Below are 27551 nucleotides of genomic sequence, written 5' to 3'. Positions count from 1 at the left end.
ATCTCCTCATGCCTAGAACCCTGGCAGTGCAGTGGGCAGAGGTGGCTGGGTCAGTGGGGTCTGTTGGACACCAGCCTAGCTCTGAGTCCAGGGAAGGATTATCCCTTAAGGGAGTAAGGTGAACAGTGATAGAACAGGGCATCTTGTTCCTTTCTCTGGCCTCCACACGTGCACAAGCACGCACGCACACACGCACACACACACACACAAACACACACAGATGTCCTGGACCACACTGTAAAATGTCCTTGTTACAAACCACAGTCCAAAAAGATCTCAGGTTCATCTTTAAAAGATTAAACTAGTGACTTCATATTTGCAGAAATCGAGTTTAAGGAAGGGGAGACCCAGCACATTGTTGAAGTTGAAGTGATCTTCGATGGGGTCAGAGAGATGAGGGAGGCCTTCACCGTTCACCTAAAGCCAGACGAAAATATGGTAGCAGAGACACAGGTAAGTGAGGCGCAGTGTTTGTAAGCCCACAGCTAACCTTCTCTCAGAGCAAATGTCCAAAAGAAATCAAATGCCGTAAGAAGACTCGGGGCTGGAGAGATGGCTCAGCAGTCAAGGGTGCTGGCTGCTCGGGTACAGTCCCAGCACCACCATGGTGGCACACAGCCATCTGTAACTCCAGTTCCACAGGATCCTGTGCCCTTTCTGGCCTCTGTGGGCATAGCACACATGTATACATTCAGGCAAATGCTCATACACATAATGTAAAAATAAATAAATCTTTTTTCAAAGTAATAATTCTATACACAAAAGGGAGTGAGCATGGCCCCCTTGATTTCTTATTTATTTTTTTTAATTTTTTTGGTTTTTTGAGACAGGTTTTCTCTGTGTAGCCTTGGTTGTCCTGGACTCAAACTCACAGAGATCCACCTGCCTCTGCCTCCCAAATGCTGGGATTACAGGCATGCACCACCATGCCCAGTTTCCATGGTCCCTTTCATCCACACAAATTATTATTATTATTATTATTATTATTATTATTATTATTATTGTTATTATCTGATTAGATCAGGGCCTGAAAATTTATCTCTGTCTTTGGGAAACTGTGTTGGTGGAAGTTCAGAGCTGTAGTCCCTGGGCTCCACATCAGCCCTGTTGGCCTTCCCATGCCAGTCACTATGCCTGTACTTGGACTCGCCTGCCACAAAGATGAGACATTTATTCAGCTCAAGAAGACATCTTTGCTCATCAAAACTTTCCTGGCCCTCAGCGTGCTCACGTGTTCCTCTAAGTCTGGGTAGACTTGACTCTGAGACCTCTGTGTACACAATTTTATGGTCATAAAATGTTTTCTACATCATATACCCTCCAGAGTGTCTTCAAGACAGAGGTAATTGTCGCATAATTTGTCTTTCATGGTGGAGATAATTTTTTAAACTACATGTCACCATAGGAAAAGGTCGATTGTACCAATACTATGTGTGATACTATGTATCACTTTCCTTGTTTGTTCACTATCAATATGAGATCAAAATGAAGGTATGTGTTTTTCTTAAGTGTTTTTTAGTACTTAGTGAAAATGATAACTCTGTGACATTGTTGTCCTTTAAGGATTTTTTAGCTTTAGTTATCTTTATTTTGTATTCACTCAGGACAGTGCATGCTGTGATGCACGTGTGCAGATCAGAGGACTGCTTGCAGGAGTCAGTTTTCTCCTCCCACAGTAGAAGTTCTGGGATCAAACTAAGGATGCTGGGATAGCAGCAACTGCCTTTACCCTCTTGGCCATCTCTCCAGCCCCACTGTTAATCTTTTTAAAGTTGTAGTTCTCTGTGTGGAAAGCCTTGATCAAATATTTTCTTTTTAATTTTTCACTATTTTTAATGGAGTAGCATGTAACATTCTTTCGGGTAAAGAGTCACTAAAATTACTTCCCATGTTAGAGACACTTTTAAAAATATAGAAATAAGCTTTGGTTGGCAGCGATTTAACTTACATTTCCTGGATTTTATACAACATAATTTGAATCTACTCTTATGTTTATTCCACAATCACGAGCTACAATCTGCTTTTCTGATCCATGAATGCCTACTGTGTTAGGAAGACGGAGCATGCTTTTTCACGTATTTTCAACTTGGGGCATGCCCATTACATATAACACTATTGAAAGTGGGGGGGGCAATCTGTGGGAACTGTCTTGCCAGTTATCAGAGGTAGGAAAGCCAGGCACATGGACAGAGGTGGTTTTCCTCCTTGACGACACAATGCCCGGAACTGCTTCAGCCCAGTTCTCATCTTCTCTGTCTTCTGTGCCCCAGGCAGGTCCACCTGGCCTTTGTCACCTGAAGCTTGTCCTCTCCCAGTCCTCTCTGCATCACCACAAACCACACTATGACCATGACCTTGGAGGTCTCACTTCTCACCAGGTGTCTGTCAGCTTTTTCCTCCCGCTGTCAGCTAATGGATTTTGTTTTCATGTAACTTTGACTTCACAAATCCACAAACTGGTTTATCTACTACCATCACAACTGAAGAGAAAACCTTAGGACCTAAGTCTCTCAGGGGATAGTGGTGAGCCTGTGGACAAGCTACCCAATAGAGAGGAGCTACCCTCCCCTCTATTCACCAAAGATGGCCAAGGTGCCAGGGTCACATGAAATAAGCTGTGTGTAGCCTGTCACTCTGAGCATGACAATTTCATCATGGAAATTCCAAGGGTTTCCCAGTCACGTTTCTGAGTGAGAGGAGTTCCAAGAACCTTAATATTTGACAAATCAATGATCTGTCCTTTTTCTTCTAGGCAACCAAGGCCATTATATATATAGAAGAAATCAACAGCATGGCAGACGTCACCTTTCCTTCTGTTCCTTGCATTGTGTCCTTGTTGATATACGATGACCCTTCCAAAGCCAGGGAGGACCCTGGACCTGTGTCTGGCTATCCTGTTGTCTGCATTACGGTAAGGAGGAAATAGATCAAATTGGGGGAAAGTATAAGACAATTCATTTTTAAAGACTCATTTATTGTTATTTCATGTGTATGAGTGTTTGCCCACATGTTAGATTGTATACCACATGAATGCCTGGTACAAAGGTCAGAAGAGGGCCTCCGACCCCTGGACCTGGAGTTACAGATGTTTGTAAGCTGCCATGTGGGTGCTGGGAACCAAACCCAGGTCCTCTGCAGGAGCAGCAAATGCTCTTAACCCTAAGACATCCCTTTAGCCCCAGAAGATAACTATGTAAAATAATTATAAACTTTAGTAATATTGTCTTGGGAAATTTAAGGTTTAAGCTTTGAGCTGTGAAAAGCAGACAGTATCAATAATTAAATGAAGCTCCCATTTTCTTCCTCACAAACAAACAAAAAAACAGAAACCCTATGAACTGAGTACAAAGTGTGTGGCTTAAGAACAACTTGTCGGGCAAGTCAGTAAAGCATGAACTGTGCACAGAGAAATGAAACAATAAGACAAAGGATTGGGTAGGATTTTGACAGTTTGAGATGGGGATAAGGGAAGAGCGTTCTGGAAAGGCGTGGCTGCAGAGAGAGAGAGTGGAAGGAATTTCTTACAGCTTTTGCTTGCCTTCTCAGGACTGAATTTTATGTTTCTCCTGAACAGAAACCAAGATGTGTTTTTTCATGTCACAGCAGCCCTAGTGAAACACCCCACGTATATTGGGCACACAATGAACGCTCACTGGTTTAATGAGGCAGGAATGATTTAGTGTTCACTTCTAAAGGGTTCTAGGTGTCACTTTGGGCAACTTGGAATTCATTTGTTGGCTATGTGGTAGAGCTTCATGAGGAAAGGGTCATGCTGGAGTATAGGTGGGGCTGTAGTGTGTAATTGGGGTAGGGAAGGAAGGACCTGAATTAGATGGGAGGAGTTATGGAAATGGTGAAGAATGGGCCAACTTAAGGAGTGTTTCAAAGCAGAGCGGTCAAGGTCACCCACCCGCAGCATGAGTGGAAGAAGTAAGAATGACTCTGGGGATTCGGCTGTGGTGATGTCCAATGAGCTATTTGAAGTTGTTGAAAATAAATTGGTATCAGCCTGGTAATGTTTATTATTAGTCCTACAATCATTACAGTGGTATTATCTGTGTCAAATAAGACACAGACACTGTTAAATTTTAAAATTGCCTTATAACACCTTGGGCTGGGCAGATATTTCCATAATGCTATCTCAATAACTTCCCCATCCACCTTCCAGCCCTCATCCAATGCCATCTGCCTTACCATTCCTCTCTGGCCTATTTCTCATCCATAATTCCATGAATACTTGTTTATCCCTTATTTGGGGTTGCTTTCTCCATCCACATGCTTGTGGAATCCTTCCTCCAGTCACCATCATGGCTTCCTCCTCTCTCCTTTCTTCCTGTCTGTTCTTTCCCATGATTCTTCTCTTCCAAAGCCCTCGAACTTTGGCCACACCTACCCCATTCTGCCCTGCCCAGGTTTAGGCTTTTTAATCAGCCAGTCAGGAATAATTTCTTAGGCAAGGTTAAACAGCAATACTTGATCATTTGTTGTAAACAATAAGCATCTTAGGTGGCAAGCAATTAATGAATCCGAAATACCAGATCGTATGAAGTCTAAAGGAGAGAGAGATGATCCCAGCTGGGAATAAGAGTTCAGAACTGGCACGAACAGCACATAGCATTGAGGGTCATGGGGAGCCGCTGGAACTGAAGGAGCTTGAGAAGAATCAAGTCCACATTCTTCTCTACTGTGGTCCTAACACAGATCTGTTTTTTTTTTGTTTGTTTGTTTGTTTTGTTTTTGTTTTTGTTTTCATTTTTGTTTATTTTCCCATAGGCCTGCAACCCCAAATATCCAGACTATGACAAAACAGGCTCTATTTGTGCCAGTGAGAACATCAATGACACTTTGACCCGATACAGATGGCTGGTTAGCGCTCCTGCTGGCCCGGATGGCGTGACCAGCCCCATGAGAGAGGTGGACTTCGACACCTTTTTCACGTCATCTAAAATGATTACCTTAGATTCCATATACTTTCAGCCTGGCTCCCGCGTACAGTGTGCGGCTCGTGCCGTGAACACCAATGGCAATGAAGGCCTGGAACTGATGAGCCCTATCATCACCATTGGCAGAGAAGAAGGTGAGAGATCATGTTCCCCATGAGGGTCACTGAAACACCGCAGTATCGCAAATGGCTTGTTTCCGTATATAAATCTCTCCAAATGCCTATGCGTGCCACAGCACTCCATTAAAGATGAATATGCATGTTCACAACAGTCTTCATTACAAAACAGTTATTCGGGCTGGAGAGATGGCTCAGAGGTTAAGATCCCTGGCTGCTCTTCCAGAGGTTCTGAGTTCAATTCCCAGCAACCACATGGTGGCTTACAACCATCTATAATAAAATCTGGCACCCTCTTCTGGTATACAGGCAGAACACTGTGTATGTAATAAATAAATTTTAAAAAAGAAAGCACATGACTGTAATCCCAGCACTTGGGAAGCAGAGGCAGGCGAATCACTGTTAGTTTGAGGGCAGCCTGGTCTTCAAAGCGAGTCCAGGACAGCCAAGGCTACACAGAGAAACCCTGTCTCAAAAAAAGGAAGGAGGGAGGGAGGGAGGGAGGAAGGAAGGAGGGAAGGAAGGAAGGAGGGAAGGAAGGAAGGAAAATAGTAACACATTTCCTGAGCACCTTTGGTGTGCTGGGTTCAGAGCCTTGTACTCATACTGATGATAAAGGAGGGCTCCCATCCTCCAGGAGTCCATAGGAGTCCTGGAGGCACAGGTAATCTGAGTCTGGTCCTACTGAGATGAATGCGTAAGAAGACTGAGAAGCGTGAAAGAACATGAACTCTGGGACTGACAAGGCAAAACATGGGGGGAGGGGGGACGGTGTGGCTTGGGAGAGAAAAAGGAGAAAGGGTTATGTCTAGGCAAAGGGGGGTTACTCCACCAGGTCAAGAGCCCATCTAGCTGTTGCATGCCTGAGAATGTGCTGGGGATACGAGGGAGTGACGGTGTAGGTGGAGAGCCATGTGCACGTGTTCTCACCGCATTACAAGATGGAGGCTGTGTTTGAAGCTGGAGCAGGGAGTAGTACTAACCCTGCAGAGGACCCAAGCTCAGTTCCAAGCACCATGTCAAATGGCTCAAAACCGCCTGTTGCTCTGGCTCCAGGCTTCTGGCCTCCACAAGACGCATACACAACATACACCTAAAACTTATGCATTCATTCATTCATTTTAGTGTGCTTATGACTTGAAATTATAATTCAGTAAAGTTCTGGGATCAATTCCCAGCACTGTAAACACACACACTAACTTTTAGTTTCATTCACCAATAAGTAATATTTATTACGGCTAACATATGATTATATATATTACCTTAGGGTAACATTCAGATTCACTTCATTTGACTATACTCTTGTACAGTATTTCAACCATTTTCATTCTGTCTGTTCACATTACACAATAATTTCTGCAAATATGTCCCTGACTTAAGTGAGCGTCATATATTAAGTCAGTCTGACCAAGAGCTGGTTCCTCTCAAACCTGTGGAGAGGGTCCTGGCCTGCACGCTGTAGGTACGTAGACTCACACACAGTCTTCTGCTTCTTCGTGTCATGCATTCTCAGCCAGGTCTTAGATCATAGGGAAAAATTTAAAAAGCAGGAAAGGAATAGCACCTTCGTTAGAACATTCTTCATGTGCTATCTGTTATCTTCTTTTAGCATAAATGTGCTCCCTTTCTTCAAGGTCTCTGTCAGCCCCGTGTGCCTGGGGTCGTCGGGGCAGAGCCATTCTCGGCTAAGTTGCGCTACACTGGTCCCGAGGACCCAGACTTTGCCAACCTCATCAAGCTCACCGTCACGATGCCACACATCGACGGTGGGTACCCTGGGTATAGCAAGACCTTAGGGGCATCTCGGGTATTTACAACCTGGTCGGTTTCACTTCCTTGACCTTCAGTTTGCGAGTTGCCTGCCAAGTCCATCTGCTTCTTTCAGCTCTTTCTACCCAGCTTTGAAAGTCTGTCCACTTAAAAAAAACTAATCTCTAAAGTTAAAACGCGGGTGCAACCAGACAGCAGTGCTCCCTTTGCTCCTGTGCAGGCATGCTCCCCGTCATCTCCACGAGAGAGCTGTCCAACTTTGAGCTGACCCTCAGCCCTGACGGCACGAGAGTTGGGAACCACAAATGCTCCAACCTGCTGGACTACAGTGAAGTGAAGACCCACCACGGCTTCCTGACTAATGCCACGAAGAACCCCGAGGTCGTTGGAGAGACCTACCCGTACCAGTACAGCGCGCCGGTCAGGGGCTCCAGTACCTTACGCTTCTACCGGAACCTGAACCTGGAGGCCTGCCTGTGGGAGTTTGTCAGCTACTATGACATGTCGGAGCTGCTGGCTGACTGTGGAGGAACCATCGGGACCGACGGGCAGGTACGCGTTCTAACATGAGCCTTGCTGCTTGGGTCTGCGAGTAGATTCTCCTTTTTTTCCCTAACCTCAACTGTTATCTCAGTATAATTAGGGCAGATGGTTGGCATGAACGACACGAAAATCTGTGGTTGGTTGGTTGGTTTTTCAGGAACGGGTTTCTCTGTGTAGCCTTGGCTGTCCTGGACTCACTTTGTAGAGCACGCTAGCCTCGAACTCACATGGATCCAGTTGCCTCTGCCTCCACCAGTGTTGGGATTACAGGTGTGTGCCACTGCGCCCAGCTTCAAAAATCTGTCATACCACATATTAATACACAAGAGATTAAAAAAATCCTCCTCCCACACCAACAAAAGTGCGCTGCTAAAACAATAAGGAATAAAGGCTCTGCTTAGATTATAATAAAAAAATCTAAAATTTGTATTGAAAATGATAATGAGTATTTGAACTAAAATCCTGAAAGAACAAGAAGTCACAAAGGGGGCATTTGTGTTAAAGTAACCAATGTCATGAAGAATGCACCGTATCTTTCAAGAATTAGGCAAGGGGAGTTCAAACTCCTGCTGGAATTGGCAGTTCCCAAAGCTGTCTTTGTAAAGGCTGTATTCCTGCTATGTTAAAAGTGAAGGCAAAACCCTATGGTAGCTGACCACAGATTTGATCCCAAAGCAGAGCGATTTCATTTACTATTGAATGGCCAGCCTCTCCTGATGCCTGGAAGTCAGTGGACTCACAAGTTGTTGAGACTTACCATCCTCAGAAAGCAGAGCGAGGCAGCAAATAGTGTGAATTAGTGAAAATCCCTATCAAAGCATCAACGTAAAGCCACTGTGAAGTAGTGGGAGGAGCCTGATACTGTAATCAAGCAAACACTTGACACTCAACATCTGGTTCTGATGGATTCTAGCTGTGTGTCTCTGAGCACATTACATAAAGCCCTCGTGAGTGGTGGTCCATTGCATACTTCTTCCTCAGTCTGCCTTTTACACATGAAAAAGAAAAACAAAAGTAAAGAAAGGAAAAACAAAACAAAACACTACCTCAGCCTTCTCCTTACACATCAAATACCTTTTTCACTTCCTCACAGAGCTTGTGCAGTTGTTACGAAATCACTGTCTACGTTCTGATTGCTCCAGACACAGGATCAGTTGACATAAACGAAATAGGACACAGTTCCAGGACTGCCCTGCAGTTCAGTTGGGCCTCTGTTAGCTTGCTTCACCACAGAATGGAAATACATCCATCCTCCATGCGTCACACAGACAGCTTGTTTTCACAGTGTACCCTTGCCTTCACCCTGCTAAAACTAATTCTGCTGTTGCTGGTCAACTGCAATGTGTCAAGCTAGTTTTGAAGGCAAGGCTTGCCTCTGAGGTGTTTCATTCTTAAGGCTAAATCTGGCTAATAAATGTTCACTTAAACTGGTTTTACTTTGCTAAATTTTTAAATGTTTATTATCCTATTGAATACTTTGAGTCCAGAGACGTTTTAGGTCCAGTGACCTCAAGTAACTGAAGCCAATGCTGTGTCTGTATAATTGAACTTTAAGGAAAGAACTGGCAGGTGCCGGTTTCAGCGAGGTTTAGCCTACATAGTGGTCTGGGTAACACACCAGGCATGAGATAGAACATGCCCTGAGGATTATCTGTCAGCCAGTTATTTTATCTATCATCTACCTGTATGTCTGTCTCTGTCTATTTATCTAGCTACCTACCTACCTACCTATCTATCTATCTGAGTATATGGATCTTTTGCCTGCATGTTTGTATGTGCACTGCATGCATGCCTGGTACCCACAGAGGTCAGAAGAAAGTGTCAGATCCTCTGGAACTGGAGTTCCAGATGGCTTTGTGCTAACATGGGGTGACAAGATTTGAACCCACACCCTCTGGAAGAGCGGCCAGTGCTCTTAACTACTGAGCCATCTCCCCAGCTCCCAGGTTATTAGGTTCCTAACCAGTTCGTGTAAGCTTTTTCAGTTGATGGCCAACATACAAGAATCCCTTCTGAGACGACTTTTCTGCTTCGCCATTATTGAACATCAATCTAATGATGGAACCATGATGACCAACATCCTTGAGAAGAACATATACACTGTAACTCACTGAGGTTTCAGGTGCTGTTAGATATCCCAAGACCTTCAGTGTAATCCATGTGGTCACAAGCTAGTACAACACACTGCTTACACTCTAAAAGGAAAGCTTAAAGATGGGCCTCCCACTCACCCCTACATTCTTACTGGCTTAAACTTCAATTTTGCTACATTATATCAATCTCCTCCTTCTTTCTTACCACACCACAGATACATACAAACCGTAGGTAAAGGAGAAGAAATATAAATTAATATAAAAGAAAGCTAGTCCTATAAGAATTACCTTCCTTTTCCTCCATTCGCTTATGCTTATGAGAAAGAAGAAAAATAACCAAATGGTAGTAGTGACAGTAAAACGATGGCAGTGGGGGTGGGGATGTAGCCCAGTTGTTTGGGTGCTTGCCTGATGTTCCTGAAACCCTGAGTTTAGCCAGCACCACACAGACCAAATGTAGCAGTGTACACCTATAGTCCCAGGTTCAAGGCCAGCCTGGGCTATGTAGGACACTGTCTCAACCAAAACTAATAACAGCAAGGATGGTGACAGTCATGGTGGTAACTAGTAAAGTTATTGTTAAGTGTATGCCTTCAGCTTTTCTAGACACACCCATATGGATCCACTGATGGTGAAGGTGTGCATCTGAAAGGGAAGCAGAATTCCCGAGGCGGTTCTCTAAGAAACTGCATCGCAGAGTGAAAAGATTCAGATTTAGAACTTCTACAGTCTTACAGATGTTCACATTTCTGAATTTTTAATTTGCTAAACTGGTCAAGGTAAACGTGAACCATCAGCATGAATGGCGGGCTTGGGAGTGGCTCTGTGGGTTTCTGAGTACTCCCATCAGCAGCACACACAGGCCTGCTTTCCACTTGCCAACAAATGTACTACAAAGCCCTGGCCGAGTGCCTAGTGGACACGGCCTCCACCCTCTAGCACCTGTCTTAGCCTTGGCACATTAGCCTAAGGCAACCCTGTGCAAACAACTTTTACTAACCTGCCCTCGCTGCAGCCACCTTTGTAAAATATTCGTAAGCTGCTACTGTGTATTTGAGTGTGTTTGTGTTTAAAGTTCTTTATCTGACACACAGAATATTCTGCCTCCAGACTCGGTATTCAGACTACTTAACCTATACGAAAGTGTTGCCAAAATGAAGGAACAGTTGGGAAATTCAGGGTTTTTATGTGCTGACAACAATGAAGTGTGTTGAGTTTTGTGCAGCTTGACTGCAGCTCTCCTCAGCTCATTTCAAGACCTCCTTATTCAGTTCCATATTCATGAAATAGTCTCTTGACATCTAGTCTGTACAAGGAATCATCCCAGGGACCCAGTGAGGACCCTATACACACCATCAAAGGAGACATATAGGTCAATTATTATTCATCAAAAGGTTAAGAATTTCACCTGTTAAGAAAAAGAATTTTAAAATTGTTTAATTTTATTCATCTCTAAAAGAATCTCTAGTCATTAGCTTCAGAAATGCAAAGGCAGGTGCTGCAGAAATGGCCCAAAGGTTAAGAGCATTGTCTGCTCTTCAGAGTTCCCGAGTTCAATTTCCATCAACCACATGATGGCTCGTGACCGTCTATACTGGGATCTGATGCCCTCTTCTGGCATGCAGGTGTACATGCAGATAGAGCACTCATATACATAAAATAAATTTTTAAAAAATCTTTTTTAAAAAATGCAAAGGCAGATAAAACAAAAAAGAAAAATATAGGATTATTTTTATATAAATATAAATTATTAATGAATAATTCTGCCCTACCTCTATGCATGTCCTGTTTTCCATTTTCTTGTTTTTCTTTGGTTTAATTAAGGTTATTTGAGCATGCAATGAGAAACGCTTGACAGAAGTGAAACTTAGTTTTCTAAACGATTAGAATTTTGCGTGATACTTCTCTTGAGAACAGGTTCTTTGAAAAGTAAAAGCCATCATTCTCAGTTTTGCTGCCTGTTGGGCAGGGTGGGAGGCTTGACCCTCATTAGGAACCCAGCAGCTGGTCGCATTGTGCAGCTGGCAGGCCTTACTGCAGTCATGCAGCTCAATTGAAGTTTGCTCTTCCGGCGTGAGATTGCGGCATACTCCTGGAAAGCCACTCTGTGCTCCCAAGGGGAAGCAAATGTTTTTCTCCGTTGATTTGTTCCAGGGATAATTTTGCCTCTTTTTCACATGTGTGTTTGGCTTACACACATGAAGACTGAGGCCAGAACTTATGTCAGATGTCATGTCATTTCATCCCATTACTTTACACTTTCTATATGCTGATTCTCTTGTAAGCCATGCTAAATCAGTCAAGAGGAACTTAATTCACGTATGAAGTATGTTGCTGCCTGTTCTAGCAAATTTATCAATTCATTTTTTGTAATAATATTTCAATCAGAAAAACATAATTATGAACCCTGGAGAACAAATGAAAGTAAAAAAAAAAAAAACCCACTCATTATCATACCATGACTATACACAGACTTATTAATCTCTTTTTCTTTTTTTTTAGCCCTCACTGGCTTGGAACTCACTAGACTTGCCACAGATTTATAGAGTTCCACCTGCCTCTGCCTCCCAAGCACTAGAATTAAAGGTGTGAGCCACCTCACCTGCCGGACTCGTACCTTGATGGCTACATGATAGTCCCCTTTTGAGCATTTCGCCATGACATACTCAGCCGTATTTCTGTGGTTGTTCATTATATAAGGCATAATTCTATATTGCAAACCTCCCTTGAAGTTCTCCTCCATTCTATAGAATTAATGGTTTAAGGCTCATGCCTACCCAAGGTCTGTGCCTTCTTCTCCCTTTCTCAGGAGGGCTATGATTGGCAGAAGCCGATGTCTCTTCCTCCTAAGTGCCCTAAGATGTATGTTACTCAGAGAACTTGGCGAAGGATTTAACTTGAGACAACCCCTCAGCTGAGAAGCTGATGGTACTGTGAGCCTTGAAGCTGGTTTTGACCGGTGACTTTTTTACCCAGTCACAATACATCTATCCTGATAGATGGTTGGGTCAATAAAAGACACAAGAAAAACCCATTGCAACAGGGATGGGATGAGGCTCATTCCCCACCAGTAGTATCCCTGAGGAGGAATTCTAACAGCTCTGAGTGTTCACGCTTTCAGGTAAATGCAAGCCACTTACTCTGCATTAAAGGACCGTAGTTCTCAATGTTTTGTTTTGTTTTGTTTTTTCTAATACATGTGGTCTAATTTAAAAGACCTTGAATATGGGGATCTTAAGCTGTTCTGGCAAGTGTGGTCCTCCTCAGTTATGTGTGGCTACTGAGTCCTCTAAATGGAGACAGAGTGGAGAATATATATATATAATGCAATAATGGCATTCATTCCGCCCCTACCCATCTCACATGCAGAGTAGCAGCCTGTCTCGGGCCCTTGGGCAGACAATGCCCTCTCCACATATATGCTTGGCACTCAGGAGCATAATTTGACAATGTGTTACTTTCTCCAGGACATTTGCATTTTGCAATTTCCCTTTAAATACTGTGTTTAAGGTGTTACTTGTCTGTGTTAATTAACTTCACATGTCAATGGGGGCATGTAAGGTCACTCATTGGGCCTCAGTTGATTATTCATACCTTTCTAGGTCCCTGAGGTAAAGGTTAAAAGAAATTGAATGCTCTTAAAAGTGGCACCAGAAGTAATTGGTTCCACTGCAGTCTTTGGCTGAAAAAAGAAACAGGCTGACTGAATGATTGAAGGGGGTGCCATTTCAGTTCCCGTGTCCTCCAGGCAGAGATTCTCCGTAGCTAGGAAAACCCGGCCCTAAATAATAAACAAAATGTACAAGATGCAGGTAGGTCCTAGGGGAAATCACCACATTCAAACAAAATTAAGTCAGGTGTTGGGACTCACATCTGTGATGACAGCACTCAAGAGGATGAGGCAGGAGGATTGCCATGAGTTTTAGACTACATAGTAAGTTCCCATAAATGAAATCAAATGAAAATCACACAGGATGCTATATTCCAATTATCTGCTTGTGAGCAAATGCTAAAACTTCCCTCCGGAACAGTGTTCTAATAACATTTGATGGATAGTATGTCAATATTAGCAAACAAACAAACAAACAAACAAACAGAGAGACAGACAAAGCTATGTTTTAAATGTAAGTCCATGCCTAAAGCCTAACATTTTAACTGAGGGTTTTTGAAGTCACAGAATGAAACAGGAATCTTTATCGCCAAGTCACTCTCCGTGATAGTCAGAGAATTAACTGCCCTTCAGAACTCCTTGTTCTGCGATAGTAATTATGGCCGCTGCTGCAAAAAGCGCACCTCAAGTTACAGGGCACAGATATATCAGAGAAGGGGCGAGTGCTCAGTCCTGCAGGTGAGACCAAATGAACTGCTCGTCCGGTGGGTGCTCTTTCTCACTGTGCGTGTTTCCATCACTGGTTTGGCTCTTTGTGTGTGACGTGAGGATTTTGTTCTTAACCCCACGAGCGTGCGGCATATCATGGCGTGGTTCTCATGATTTAAATGCATGTCTAGTCCCTGGGTCGCTTCTCTGTAGACCAGGTCCAACAGCTGGATTGGAATGTCCAAGAAGAGTCAGCCGAGAGGCGGTGGGATCCTTGTTCTGGTGCTTGGAGCATTTGGAGGGGGAAATGCAGTGGGTTTCGTTGGGTGGTCTTAGGTGTGCTCTGCACTGTGTGGACTGCACTAAAGCATAGGAGAGGTGAACACGGGTCAGAGACTACGTTCCGATTTCTACACACCACTCGGGAGGGTAGGAGAATTCTGCCAAGGGGGCCAGAGAGACGGGTTGGTGGTTAAGATCAGTGAGTGGGCTTAGCTCGGAGCTCGCCCAGCATGGCTCACAGTGCCAGTAGCTCCAGGGCCAGGCAGGGTACTTGATGCCTTCTTCTGACTTGTGTGGGCACCAGGCACGCACCCTGTGGTACGCATACGTGTATGCAAGCAAAACACCCAGGCACATAAAATAAAAGTAAATTCTAAAAAGTTCTGGTGAACGTGCTTCATTTCTTAGAGACTTCACTTTTCCATGTCTTTGCTTTCTGGCCATGATCCATCCACTCATCAAACCCCCTCGCGTACATACAAATACAATTACGAGAATAGAAAAACTATTAAAGAGTTTTTATTATTTTATAACCAACACAATGTCTGAAATTTGGTAGGTACTTGATAGGTATGAATCTATCCTCCTGACCTCTCTTACCCCATCTGCTGGCTATCAGAAGACAGAAAATATACAATTCATAAACAGTTCATGTAGCTGTTTTGAGACACGGCAGCTGAACCATGTCATCGCTAAATATCTTTGTTTTTACCTTGCTGAAAGTAGTATTTATCTTAAGGAAACGTTGGTGCACATCCTTGCTGTGTGTGACCTCAGTAGCAGTGTATGCGAAGTGAGGAGATAACAGTGCCGTGAAAGGCTCTCTCATTTGCCTCCTTCACTGACTGCACAAAACCTTCAGTGAAGTGTGAAGAGATGGCTTCTGCTAATGTGAGCTGATTAACATGGATGGGAATGACTTCCTTTTAGGTCCTGAACCTAGTGCAGTCCTACGTGACCCTTCGAGTTCCTCTGTATGTTTCCTACGTGTTCCATTCCCCCGTGGGGGTGGGAGGCTGGCAGCATTTCGACCTGAAGTCAGAACTCCGGCTCACGTTCGTGTATGACACTGCCATCTTGTGGAGCCATGGGATCGGCAGCCCGCCGGAGGCTGAACTCCAAGGTGGGTTGGTGTGCCTGCAAAAGCAACTTTCTCACCTTTCTAAACTTTCCCGTTCGGGAAGATGATTTTATTTTTATTGCATGTGAAAATAATTGGAGCACCTTTCAATACCTTTATTTTTATATTCACTAATGACTTTTTAAACCTTTGTTAAGGAAAATCTTGTTTAACAAGATCACCTCAATGCCGCAAACTTTGTATGAAATGTAACTATGAAATTTAGCTTCTTTCTTTCAGGCATATTTTACTTTGTATTGAAAGCCATATAGTTTCCTGGCTTCTACTAGATAGAGGGATTTCGGCTGAAAATTGGCAATAAAATCAAGGGGAAAGGTGCACAGTTTTTTTCTGGAGTGAAAGAGGATCGCTTTAAGGTCCAATGATAAACCCTGCTCTGGATTCTAGTTCTGACTCTACAGCTAATTAGTTGTAATCTCAAACACATTGCTTAAACTTGGGGATGGGGGGGCTTTAATTTCCTGTGAGGGACAGACAAAGCTACTGTCACCTTCTGATTAGAACTATATCATTCTTTGATGCAGTAGACAAATGTCTTAGACCATTAGAACACCTGATGTAAGCCCTTTAGCATCTGCCTCTTTGTTGGTACCCATGTGGGAATCATGACATCCAGAAGTTAGCTAGTCATGTGGCTCGTGTCTTTAATCTCAGAGCTTCAGAGGATGAAACAAGAGGGTGGCTGTGGGTCTGAGAACAGCCTGGGCTATATAGTAAGACTGGCTTTGAAACGAAATAATAAGCAAAAGCAAGCAAAGGCCCACGAGTGTCAAGCTAGCTGACCCATGAACAGAGTTTGTGCTCTTTCCTTTCAGACTCACATTACTCTCCTGAGTCTATGGACATCTACATCACTCCAACATGATATTTTCCCAGGCAGGAAGACAGAAAAAAATTGACCCCAAATGTGAAGTATAATTCCACTATATAGGACAGATTAAAATTCCCTTAGAGCTGTGAGGAAAGTGCAGTGACCACCAGGGTAGTCAATCCAGATCGCTTCGAGGGCTTTAACTCCACATTTTATCTTAAAAGATACATATACAAATGAATATTTCTCCCCTTGCTCTTTTGGGTGGAGGAGGGGGTTAGGAGAACCTTACCAGGCTGACTGTTTAGCCCAAGCTAGCCTCAAAATCTCTTTCCTACCCCTAACTCTTCAGTGCTGTAGAAGTATGTGAAATCTCGGTTTTTGTCAGCTAGTTAATTTTGGCAAGGGTGGTGGTTGTGAATTATCAGGATTTTCTTTAAACCCATCACTTCTGCACTTGTTCTAGGGAGCTCAAACGGGTTCAACTTACGTGTTTTGTTGTCTATGGTTTCAACAAGGCCATTTGTCCTTTCTCTTAAATTACAGCTTTGCTTTTGTAAACTAAAACTGTTTTAAAAATGTATCATAGTCATCTGCGTATTTTATAGTGACCGGACTCATATAACTTAATTCATTATTTTGCCTCCCGTTTATCCTTATCAAGAAACTTGTACCTGTTATGATAATGATGATCATCATCATCTAGAATTCATCTGATATATCTGTCCATAGAAAGTTTAAAGACTTTTTGTTAAGAATCTATACTTTTTTTGAGCCAGTTAGCTCAGAACCAAACAAAACAAAACAAAAAAATCTATGCATGAGGGTCTCTGGCCACCTATGTTTTTATCTTCCTTCTATAGGCTCTCTCTATCCAACCAGCATGCGCATTGGTGAGGAGGGACGCTTGGCTGTGAACTTCAAGACAGAGGCTCAGTTCCATGGCTTATTTGTGCTGTCACATCCTGGTAAGCCTTGTTGTCAGTGGGCAGCCCTCTCACACAGGACAACATGTACGTCTTCATATCCACACAGGTCTCACATGCTTCCCACCTGGCTCCGAAGGTCTTCATTTCATACGACTTCCATATGTGGAATTACACCCTCAGTGCTTAGTCATCATTCACCTATCTCCTACTGTATAGAAATGTACCATCCCTGAAAACATGGACTAGGGATTTAATGTGAATTTTCCTTTGACAAAACGCACAGAATTTCCTTTTCTGTGCTTTGTTTCTATGACATAAAAACCTCACTTCAATTAATTCATTTTTGCCAGCACTTTTTTCTGGGTCTGTGAGAAACATTTTTTTTTTTAAGATTTGTTTATTTTATGTATATGCGTGCTCCATCTGCATGTACACCTGCAAGCCAGAAGGGGGCATCAGTTCTCATTATACATGGTTACGAGCCACCACGTGGTTGCTGGGAATTGAACTCAGGACCTGCTGAGAGAGCAGTCAGTGCTCTTATCCACTGAGCCATCTCTCCAGCCCTGTGAGAGACAGAGGCAGTTTACTTTTGTAGTCAAGCTTCAGGCTTCTTAACCGTGTTGTCAGAGACTGGATAAGCAGTACCTGGCTGAGCTTTGAGTATTATATGACATCTGTCATATAATCTGTCAGTAAACTCGTATTTGCTTGTTTGACAAAGCCTGTCTCACTAGAAATAGATCGTTTTTCTTTGACTTTCAACATTGCCTTAGTTGGTTTCCCATCTGTTGGGCTGAAAAGGGAAGCAGTTCATGGACTTTTTTCGCAGCCGTCCTTTTCTGGGCGCAAGCTGTAAGAAAGGAGAAAACAGAGCTAAGTGTTCAGGAGGAAAAGGCCCGCCGTAATTTTTGAAGCAGATTAAGCTGTAAGAAACACAGAAAGAAAAGGGATCATATGACTGCATTCTGATGATGAGTTCTGGGGAGCGAGGCTTTCCTGTAATTTGGAGTCTCTTCTGGGTGCCCTTGTCTCTATAGGCTGTCTATAGCCCGGCTGCAGGCAATCTAATTAGAATCAGAACTCACTCGCTCATAAGGTGCCTTTGCTAATGGCGTATTTTAAGTTCATCCCATGGCGTCGGGTGCTATTCCAGCATTCACTCAGCTTTGGCTGCCCTGCACAGCAGAAGCCCTGAGCACCTGAGTTACATAGGTCAGAAAAGAGAGTAAATTAGGAATCCAAAGTCAAACGGCCTATCTGGGTGATCTTGGGAGAGTCCCATAGTCACTCTCTGCCCAGTTTTTTGTTGTTGTTGTTTTGGTTTGGTTTTTGGTTTTGGTTTTTGTCTTTGAAATGAGAATAAACACACCCTCACCAGAGACTTGTAAGAAAGAATTAAACACTAGGCGATCAGGTACTTTGAGAACTACACTGCTGTAGACCTTTTCAATGTAACCGCCGGGCCATTGTGGCTTTCGGTGTTTTTCCAGCCTCCTTCACCAGCTCGCTGATTGTGTCTGCTGACCACCCGGGCCTCACTTTTACCCTCCGCCTCATACGGAGTGAGCCAACCTACAACCAGCCAGTCCAGCAGTGGAGTTTTGTGTCAGACTTTGCGGTAAGTGTGTGACCAAAGACCTCCCGGCTGCCGTTTGACAACGTGCAGTACGTTTCAAGGTGAAAACGCCTTCTCTCCTCCTCCTCCAAGGTCCGAGACTACTCAGGCACCTACACCGTAAAGCTGGTGCCCTGCACCACCCCATCGAACCAGGAGTACCGTCTGCCCGTCACCTGCAACCCCAGGGAACCCGTCACCTTTGACCTTGACATTCGATTCCAGCAGGTACGTCCCACAGAACCAGCAGAATGGAGTCCGCTTTGCTCGGAGTCCTGGTTTTCTTGAATCGATGCACGTATCTTCACCATTAATTCTCAAATGCTGAGAGCAAAGGAGGCTGGACCGGAAGGCACCAAGGGAGAGAGAAAGGGAAAAGAATTTTCTTTTATCTGTTGTTAGTTTGTCTCAGTTCATGTAAGAACAGCTTAGCTGTTATCTGGTCTTACTTTTTCTCCCAAAGTTTTCTATCTTGGACGCATGACAATTTTCTGTAGAATTCTATACTTTCTCTTGTTCTTAGCCTTCAGCAAATATGAAAAATTCCCTTTTAATACATAACTGGCCTTAGGTATTTGTAAAAGCCGAACACCAGCCTTGGTCTGAGAACTTATACTGTGAGCCTCATGCCAACCGTGATACTCACAGATGCTTGACACATGTGCCACAACCAACCCAGAGATATGAGCGCACTTCCTCCCACTCGAAAAGGAAAAATGGCTTAACGTCACCAGTCTTGTTTCTCAAAAGCATAGCCAGAATGACAGCTTCTTACGTTACTTTGTATGGACGGCAACATTTCAAGGCAAGGTTCTGCACAGAATTGTGAGGTGACAGTGTGCCTGTGAGCAGTGTGTGCGCGCTGCTCACATCAGACCCACCGATACCTAAAAAGGTCACCCCTTCTTTAGGTCAGTGATCCAGTGGCAGCCGAGTTCAGCCTGAACACGCACATGTACCTGCTATCTAAGAAGAGCCTCTGGTTGTCTGATGGGTCCATGGGGTTTGGCCAGGAGAGTGACGTGGCTTTTGCAGAAGGTAAAACTCACCGGCTGAGAATGTGGTCCTATTGTCCTGAGTGTGTGATGTTCTGTTGTCCTGTGTGTGTATGTGATGTTCTGTTGTGTGTGTGAGAGAGAGAGAGATGTTCTGTTGTCCTGTGTATGTATGTATGTGTGTGTTGTGTGTGTAACATTGTGTTGTCCTGTGTGTCTGTGGTGTTCTTCGCCTTGTAGGTGAAGGATGTGCCTCCCTTGTCTGGTGCTAGGTGCTCAGCTCCTAGTAAGATAGGCCGTGTACACAGAGCTGCAGCAGCTGCTGAGAAGGGGCAATGCCTGGGCCTTCATTACACCTACCTTCTAAAGCAAAGGAACTCAATTAGGCTTTTTATTGATATTTTCCTTCTTACTGTTGTTTCATATTAGTAAACATCCCACCAACTAAGTAACTAGTGTTAACTAAACCTTAACTGCAACAGGGTGCTATAATATCAACTTACAGGTCAGACCTTGGGATTCCTGTGGCTTTGGTTCTCTGTGCTGGGTCTATGAGGTGCCCTTCTCTGAGTCTAGGGAGTAGAGCAGATCTTGGGGCTAGCACAGAGAGCTTCGTGTTCAGTGACAGGTCAGGGAGCAAAGAAAATGATCTATGTCGCTTCATAATAGTTTGTGCTCATCACCACCTATAACAGAATGACACTTCCCTCTGTTTTAGGTGACGTAATTTATGGTCGTGTCATGGTGGACCCTGTCCAGAACCTTGGTGACTCCTTCTACTGCAGCATTGAGAAGGTGTTCTTATGCACAGGAGATGATGGATACGTGCCAAAGTACAGCCCGGCAAATGCAGAATACGGCTGCTTGGCTGATTCTCCTTCACTCTTACATAGATTCAAAATTGTGGTAAGTACCTTGGTCCAATATCACTTAACAAGGATCAGCCTTCTTACCTTGTATTTTAAAATGATATCGTTATTTTACTTAAATCACATAGTGACAATTTGTGTACCTGTGTAAAGTTACAGGAGAACTTTCTGTCCTTGCAAAGTTGGCACTGTCTACAGATATAATCATCTTCCTTCTCGCTTTAAGGATAAAGCCCAACCAGAGACCCAAGCTACCAGCTTTGGAGACATCCTGTTTAATGCCAAACTGGCAGTGGATGATCCTGAAGCCGTTCTCTTAGTGAATCAGCCTGGATCAGATGGCTTTAAGGTAGACTCAACGCCACTCTTTCAGGTAGGTCCAACACACAGTCACTATGTAACTATAGGTAAGCACTTAGCACTTCTGTCTCACACCTGTTGGAGGAAAGTGAAAATAAGAGCAGGCACGCATATAGTGAATGGGAAGGGTGGGAATGTTCGATACGATTTGAATTAAATTCCACCTATCATTTTATGAGTGTGTTAATGTAAGACTGCTTACTGGCGTGTGCAGAGATGGCTCAGTGGTTAAGACAGAAGCAGGTAGTTATAACGATGCTGGATGGCCAGTGTACAACATCTAGAAATGTGCTGGTGTCCCGATACCTTAGAGTGGAAAAGTGTTCTATAGGGGATTTACCGAGAATTTAACTCAAACTCAGGAAAGTGTGAGTGTGTCTGTAGGTGGGGGAGATGGGTGTGGGTGTAGGCACAAGAGAGAAGGCTGGGGAACAGACGTTGGGGAGAGATCATATACCCACATTACAGCGCATGTGCCAGTACATATATGTGTATGTGGATGTGGGGGTCAGAGAACGCTTTGGCTTCTCTTCTCAGGAACTGTCCACCTTGTGTTTGAGTCAAGCCTTTCACTGCTCTGAGCTCACCAAGAAGGCTTGACTGGCTGGGGAGTGGGCCCCAAGGATCCAATAATTTTCATATCCCTAGTACTGGGACTACAGATATGGGCTACCGTGTCCAGCTTTTTTACTTAGGTTCTGGGGCTCGAACCCAGGTCCTCACGATTGTAAAGGAAGTGCTTTACCAACTGAGCCACCTCCAAGGAAGGATCTTAAGAAAGTCTATTTGTTCCTCTGAATTCTTTCAAACAAGTATTTTCCCGTTGTTATTCTAAACTCTCAAAACAGGTCACTTCACTAAATCTTGAATACACCCCCCCAAATCATTAGAAAAAAACCACGGACGTGCACACACACACACACACACACACACATACACATACACACACACACACACACACACACACACACACACACACTCTTTGTCCAGGCTCTGGGGAAGCTTGAAAACCGATTTACTATCTGGGTACAGTGGCACGTGTCAGTAGCACGTGCCTTTTATTCCAGCACTCTGGAGGCAGAGGCTAGCGGATCTCCATGAGTTCCCTGTCAACCTAGTCTATACAGTGACCTCCTCTAGACCCCAGGGCTACAAAGTGAGACTGTCCCACAAGAAAAAAAAAATAACAACAACAACAAAAAAAACCCACTGATTTTGCAACCCCGTGATCTTCCATACAAATAAGTATGTTGCAGGTGTGAGCCGTGGTTCTGGCTTTTAGCACTTAACTAGGTGAAAGAGGCAGAGCAAAGCACCAAACTATGCATGTTCCTAGTCACTTACCTTTTTAAAGTAATAAGATAAGACTGAGAGATCAAAAATAATTTTTTACAGTGCTCATTGTGGCTGTAAACCCAGTATGTGGTCACCTAAGAGGGATACAAGATGGCCTGGCAGCATATGTCAATGATAAAGCACTTGCCTAGCATACATTAGAGCCCGAGATTGAACCCCCAAACTGCAAAATCACAAGGAGAGAGTCACACAGAGTGTATTTTGGAGTTGACTCTACACAAAGCCTGTCACAGAAGAGTGTGGTTTCGATTATCATGACCTCTGTTGTTCATTTCTCTTGCAGACGATCCTGAGTTGGGTCCACAAAGAATTTAATTTCCTAACACCGGGCTTGTGTTTTCTAGGTTGCCCTGGGCCGAGAATGGTACATACACACAATCTATACCGTAAAGTCAAAGGACAGCACCCATCGAGGTATTGGCAAGAGGAGCCTGGAGTACCACTCTGTGGTACAGCAGGGACAGCCCCAGGCAACGACCAAGAGCTGGAAGAGGCGAGCAAGCAGGAGCACCCCCTCGCTGGCAGGGGAAATCGGTGCTGAGAACAGTCGGGGAACAAATATCCAGCATATCTCCCTGGACCGCCGTGACAAGGGGCAGGTCCCCCATGGAAGAATTCCTCCCGATGGCATCCTGCCCTGGGAGCTGAATAGTCCCAATGCTGAAGTCAGCCTTGTCACTGTCCTGGGAGGCATCGTGGTGGGATTGCTCACTGTCTGCCTGGCTGTGGCTACAGCGGTCGTGTGCAGGAACAAGAGTATGAAGGGCAAGGATGCTCCAAAGGGTTCTGGGAGCACTGAGCCCATGATGTCCCCACAGAGCCACTACAACGACAGCTCAGAGGTGTGAAAACCCTCTCTTCGTGGGCCTCAGAAGACTGTGAGGGAACTGCAGCTGCTCGGGAGCAGAGAATTGAGGACTTTCTGCGACAAAGGTGCTCAGAGCCCCTGACTGTGTTAAAAGATTTTGATTTGAACTCCATTGCATCATACGTGCATCAAAGGACAAATTCAGGCCGCATCTTTCCTGCTGCCCACAAGGCATCCAGGATGCTTAGAGCCTTGCTTGGCTGGCAGGGGAGGTGCTTCTTGTGTTAGCCGTCGGTGGGGATGAACCTACTCAGAGGTGCTCAAAGGTGCTCAAGGACTCTCTGGGAAGTCTGGGAGAAGTTAGCTATTACTCCATAATCAACGTTAGTGTGAACTCTGAAGATGCAGTTATCACATGTTTATTCTTTGTATAACTGAAAGGTTTGAATTGGGAGTCTGGAAGGGGGACGCACACACTGTTATGACAAGTTTTCTAATCCATGAAGACAGCATGAATTCACAACCAGGGATAGCTCAACCCGAAAATCACCTCTTACTATTGGGAAAACATGGAAGGAACAAATAGGAAAAAAAAAGAAAAAAGAAAAGAAAACTGATTTGGATCTGAATTGCTTCTCATTCCCCTCAGACCTCCTTTGTCTCATCTGCTTATTTAACATTGACTTAAACCAAAGAATACATTCATTCTGGAAATGAGTTTTAACAGACTGATATATTTGGTATATATTAGCAGCCACGCTCTTGCTCATCGGCCTCACTGGTTGCAATTGTAGAGACGTAGACATGACAACTGAGAGATGCCGTATAGTTAGATTGACAGAGGACAACGTTCTCAAGAACGGAGATGTTTGCAGTGTTGAACCCATACGTAACGAGCAACATCTTTGCCAATGGTGAAGGGTGAGGGTGGTATTTATTAACATGCTGTGTCCGCCAGGATGCCTCTTCAGCATGCTCTCTAGAACGGTGTTGGCAAAGTAACGGGTGGGTGACAAAATCCACAGCTTATGTCAGCTGTAAGTCATGAGAGTCTCCATACATGTAAACTCCAGAAATTGTCTTGGAGGTGGCCAGTGCTGTCAACCATATTGTTCACTGATCCAGGAAGAGAACATCTCTGTCTGGCCTCCCCAGTTCAGTGATCCGGTGCTATGAGGTCCCCCCTTTGGGACCTTATCTGTGGTTTGTCACTTTGAGTATTCACTATGTAAAAGCTTCCTTGGCATTGCCCATCTCTTCAGAAATGTGTTTTCACCCTACCGTGAGAAATCCTGTTTAGAAGGGGTTGGGGCACTGCAGCAGAGTCATGGCCACTTTCCTAAAGCCTAGTAAATTTATTTCATGCAAAGATGAATGAGTAACCCTCCGCTGCTGCGTGGAATCCTCCACTCTTCAGCCACACCCTGGCCGAGCTGGGCATCCTGGTAGAATGGAGATATTCGGAAGGCAGTCTTCATTCCTGTAAGTATCAGTGAGTGTGATGAGTACCAGCCATCTCCCGACTGAGAAAGGGAAGCCACACTGCTCCTGGAGGAGAGGAAGGAGATGAGTGATGCCTGCTCCCTTCCCATTCAGTGCCTTTCAGGGGATAAGGGGACTAGGAGTCTTCTGTTGGGAGCTTAGTGAGGCCTGTGTACAGAGCAAAGGTTCCCCCGGGGGACTCACAGGAACAGAGAGCACCGTCCATTTATCACATCAAGTGGTGTGTTATCTTCCTTTCTTTGTTTTACTTCTGGCAGATGCTTAGCTCCATGTTTGGCTACCTCAGAATTTGGGAATTAACATGATGCCAACAATGTAAGAACCTTCACTCCCTTAGCTTTGGGTTCAACTTCTGAAGACTGTTAGGGTAATTGTTCTCAACTGGCTTTCTGCTTTTTGTAGTTCAGAGCCTCAGAGCCTGACTACCCTGTGGTCTCCATGTCAGAAAGTGACAATGGCAACTAGCGATGCATCATTTGACACGTGTTCTAGCCAGGCAGCTTCTATGCCAAATTTCACTCACCTGCACACTGTTCTAATGAAGCTCTTGTCCATAAATTAGATAGGATATCAGATACAAAGTAAGTCTGTCCTCCTCCCCCAATAGGAAATGTCAGTATTCTTTCTCCTCCGTCCCTTTTCTCTCTTGTTTATATTTTTCATAACTTTAAAAGTATCTGTTTACTAAATATGTCACATAAAATACAGTAATTGTTTTAAAAGTCCTTTCAAGAAGAAAAATGTTTTTCTAAATAAAGTAAGTCCTTGTTTTCAGTATTTTTTGTTTTTTGTTTTTTAAATATTCTGATATTTTGAGAACAAATACATGAGGTAATTTCCCATAGAATGGGAAGTCAGTTATAGTTCTTGATTTCTTCTGAACCTCTTACTGCAGCCCAACATCTGGTTGATATGACACAGTAAAACCTAGCTGCAAGAATAAATGTCACTATGAGTGGCTCTCCTAAGCGTATAAACAATAAAACATTAAAATACATGGAGGGGGGTGTGAAGAGATGGCTCCACAGGGAAAAATACTCGATATTCAGTACTGGGGATTGTACCTGTGGCTCCCACGTGCTGGGTGGCACCTCTTCCCTACAGCCCCAACCAACCCCTTCTTAATGGTTTCATTTGAGGCAGTCTACAATGTTGCCCTGACAGGCTGTAAGCTTGTTCTTTAGCTCCAGGTAGCCTTGAACTTCCAGCCTTGCTGCCTCAGTCTCCCACATTCGGAGGATCACAGGCCTGCGCTAGCACTGCCCTCCCCAATCTTCCATTTTGAGTGATGGTTAGGCACCGGGCTCCTCACCCTGCCCCCAGGTAATCGAGTAAGGCTCTGTCTGTGGAGTAGTGTGAACGGAATCTCTTCCAGACAAGCACACTGGTGTGTGTGCCTGTGACCCACAATGTAAACCTCTCAGAACATCGGCATTTGATTCCACTCTTTTTTACCTCAAAGATACTAGCAAACCCCACATGGGCACTGTGAGTAAAGACCAGTATGATGTCTGCTGCCAGCCCTCAGCCTGGTCTTTGTGAAGACGCTGTGTATACTCAGAATCAAGGAGGCACCTGTAAGCAACAAGAGACTCTATCAAGCCCCTTTACTGTAAAGTCTTACCCAGCATAACAGTTTCAAAGTTAACATGTAAACACATGTAAAGCCAGGTATGTTGGCCCACACCTTTAATCTCAGCACTCAGGAGGCAGAGGCAAATGGATCTTTAGGAGTTCAGTCAGATCTCCATAGTGAGTTTAAGGACAGCCAGGTGTATGTAGGGACCCTGTCTCAAAAATAATTAAAAAAATTTAATGTAAAAATAACCAGGTGTGGTGGTACATGCCTTTATTACCAGCACAGGGGTGGCAGAGGCAGGTGGGTCTGCAGAGTGAGTTACAGGTCAGCCAGAGCAAGATAGACAGACCCTCTCTCGAAACCAAACAAGACAGAGAGTCTTTCCTTGCACATCAGTGCTGGGAGGCAAACTTTCTCTGGGAAGAGGAACATGAAAGTGACAATCTTAGAATTAAATGCAGAATCATAGTCTGCCTTAAAAAAAAAAAAAAAACTTTTTATTGGTTCTTTGTGAATTTCTCATCATGCACCGGAAACCCACTCACCTCTCTGTCCCCTCGTGCCTGCCCTCCACTCTTGCGACCTCCCCTGCAACAGAGGGAAAATAATCTAGTTGTGGAAGCTGTAGCATGTCACAGTGTGTCCTGTGGCATACCCTTTTGTCCACACTTCTTAGCTTGCCAATGTTCATTGCAGTGACTCACTGATCTGGTTCAGGGCCTCTGGCTTCCATACTGGACTCACTGGGACTCCTCTCGGATATCCTGTTGTTGCCCTCTATTAGACAGATTCTGTAGCTTTGGATCTGTAGGACTGGCCCCTTCGTGCACTCCACCAGTCAATTAATGGGGTAGATGTTGGGGTGGGCCGATTTGAAGCCCTGGGTCTGGGCCTGAGAGATAGCTGAGCTGCTCAGCCCACCTGCTCTCCCACTCTCACGCCCTCGGGGCTGGCTCATCTGAAACCCCCACATCCAGGGTTAGCTCTACTGCACTGCCCAGATGAGGTACCGTGAGGTACCTGACCTGCTCTCCTGAGTGCTGCAGCAGGTGAGGGGTGGGGCCAGCTCTCCTCATCCACACGCTCCAGGCTGGCTTGTCCTCCGTGGCTGACCCTGCCACCAGGGTCCACTGGGCTGCCCAGGCCAGGTGTAGGCAGGGCTCTCTATCCCAAGTGCTGCAGACGGTGAGGGGCATGACCAGCTCTCCTGCTCTCATGGCCCCAGAGCCAGGTCTCTTGCCTGCTGCTGGTGGTGAGGGGTTAGGGGGAAGGGGGTGTTTCTCCTTTGTCTATGCTTCTCATGAGAGACACTTGGTAGGGTCGGCTCTCCCATGCCCATATCCTCTGGTGGCTTCATCCACAACTCCCACTATGTGTGGGGGAGTGCTCTCCTCAGCACTGAAGCTGACTGCTTCAGCTCTCCTGCTCTCATGCCCCCAGAGCCAACCCTCCAATATGTCCAGGTGCGGGGTAGGGTCAGTTCTGCACAGCCCTCAGACACAAAGGTCCCCAGGCAG

General features: G+C 44.7%; 1 protein-coding gene across 1 annotated transcript in view; it reads left to right on the top strand.

The window, feature by feature from the left end:
• Frem2 (FRAS1 related extracellular matrix 2) overlaps nt 1-25232 on the top strand; it is a 127194-nt gene extending 101962 nt beyond the window's left edge. The window contains exons 12-24 of the mRNA XM_021652359.2: nt 323-453; nt 2753-2911; nt 4774-5077; nt 6694-6825; nt 7050-7381; nt 14996-15188; nt 16881-16985; nt 18440-18567; nt 18658-18792; nt 19476-19602; nt 20278-20465; nt 20655-20801; nt 22489-25232. Coding sequence (XP_021508034.1) covers nt 323-453; nt 2753-2911; nt 4774-5077; nt 6694-6825; nt 7050-7381; nt 14996-15188; nt 16881-16985; nt 18440-18567; nt 18658-18792; nt 19476-19602; nt 20278-20465; nt 20655-20801; nt 22489-22992 — 2585 coding nt within the window. The 3' untranslated portion in view covers nt 22993-25232. The remainder of the gene's footprint in view (nt 1-322; nt 454-2752; nt 2912-4773; nt 5078-6693; nt 6826-7049; nt 7382-14995; nt 15189-16880; nt 16986-18439; nt 18568-18657; nt 18793-19475; nt 19603-20277; nt 20466-20654; nt 20802-22488) is intronic.
• The last annotated feature ends 2319 nt before the right edge of the window (nt 25233-27551 follow it).

This window comes from Meriones unguiculatus, chromosome 2, assembly GCF_030254825.1.
Source record: "Meriones unguiculatus strain TT.TT164.6M chromosome 2, Bangor_MerUng_6.1, whole genome shotgun sequence".
NCBI lineage: Eukaryota > Metazoa > Chordata > Mammalia > Rodentia > Muridae > Meriones > Meriones unguiculatus.
The sequence above is the reverse complement of the archived record's forward strand: the minus strand, read 5'-3'. Positions and strand labels throughout refer to the sequence as shown.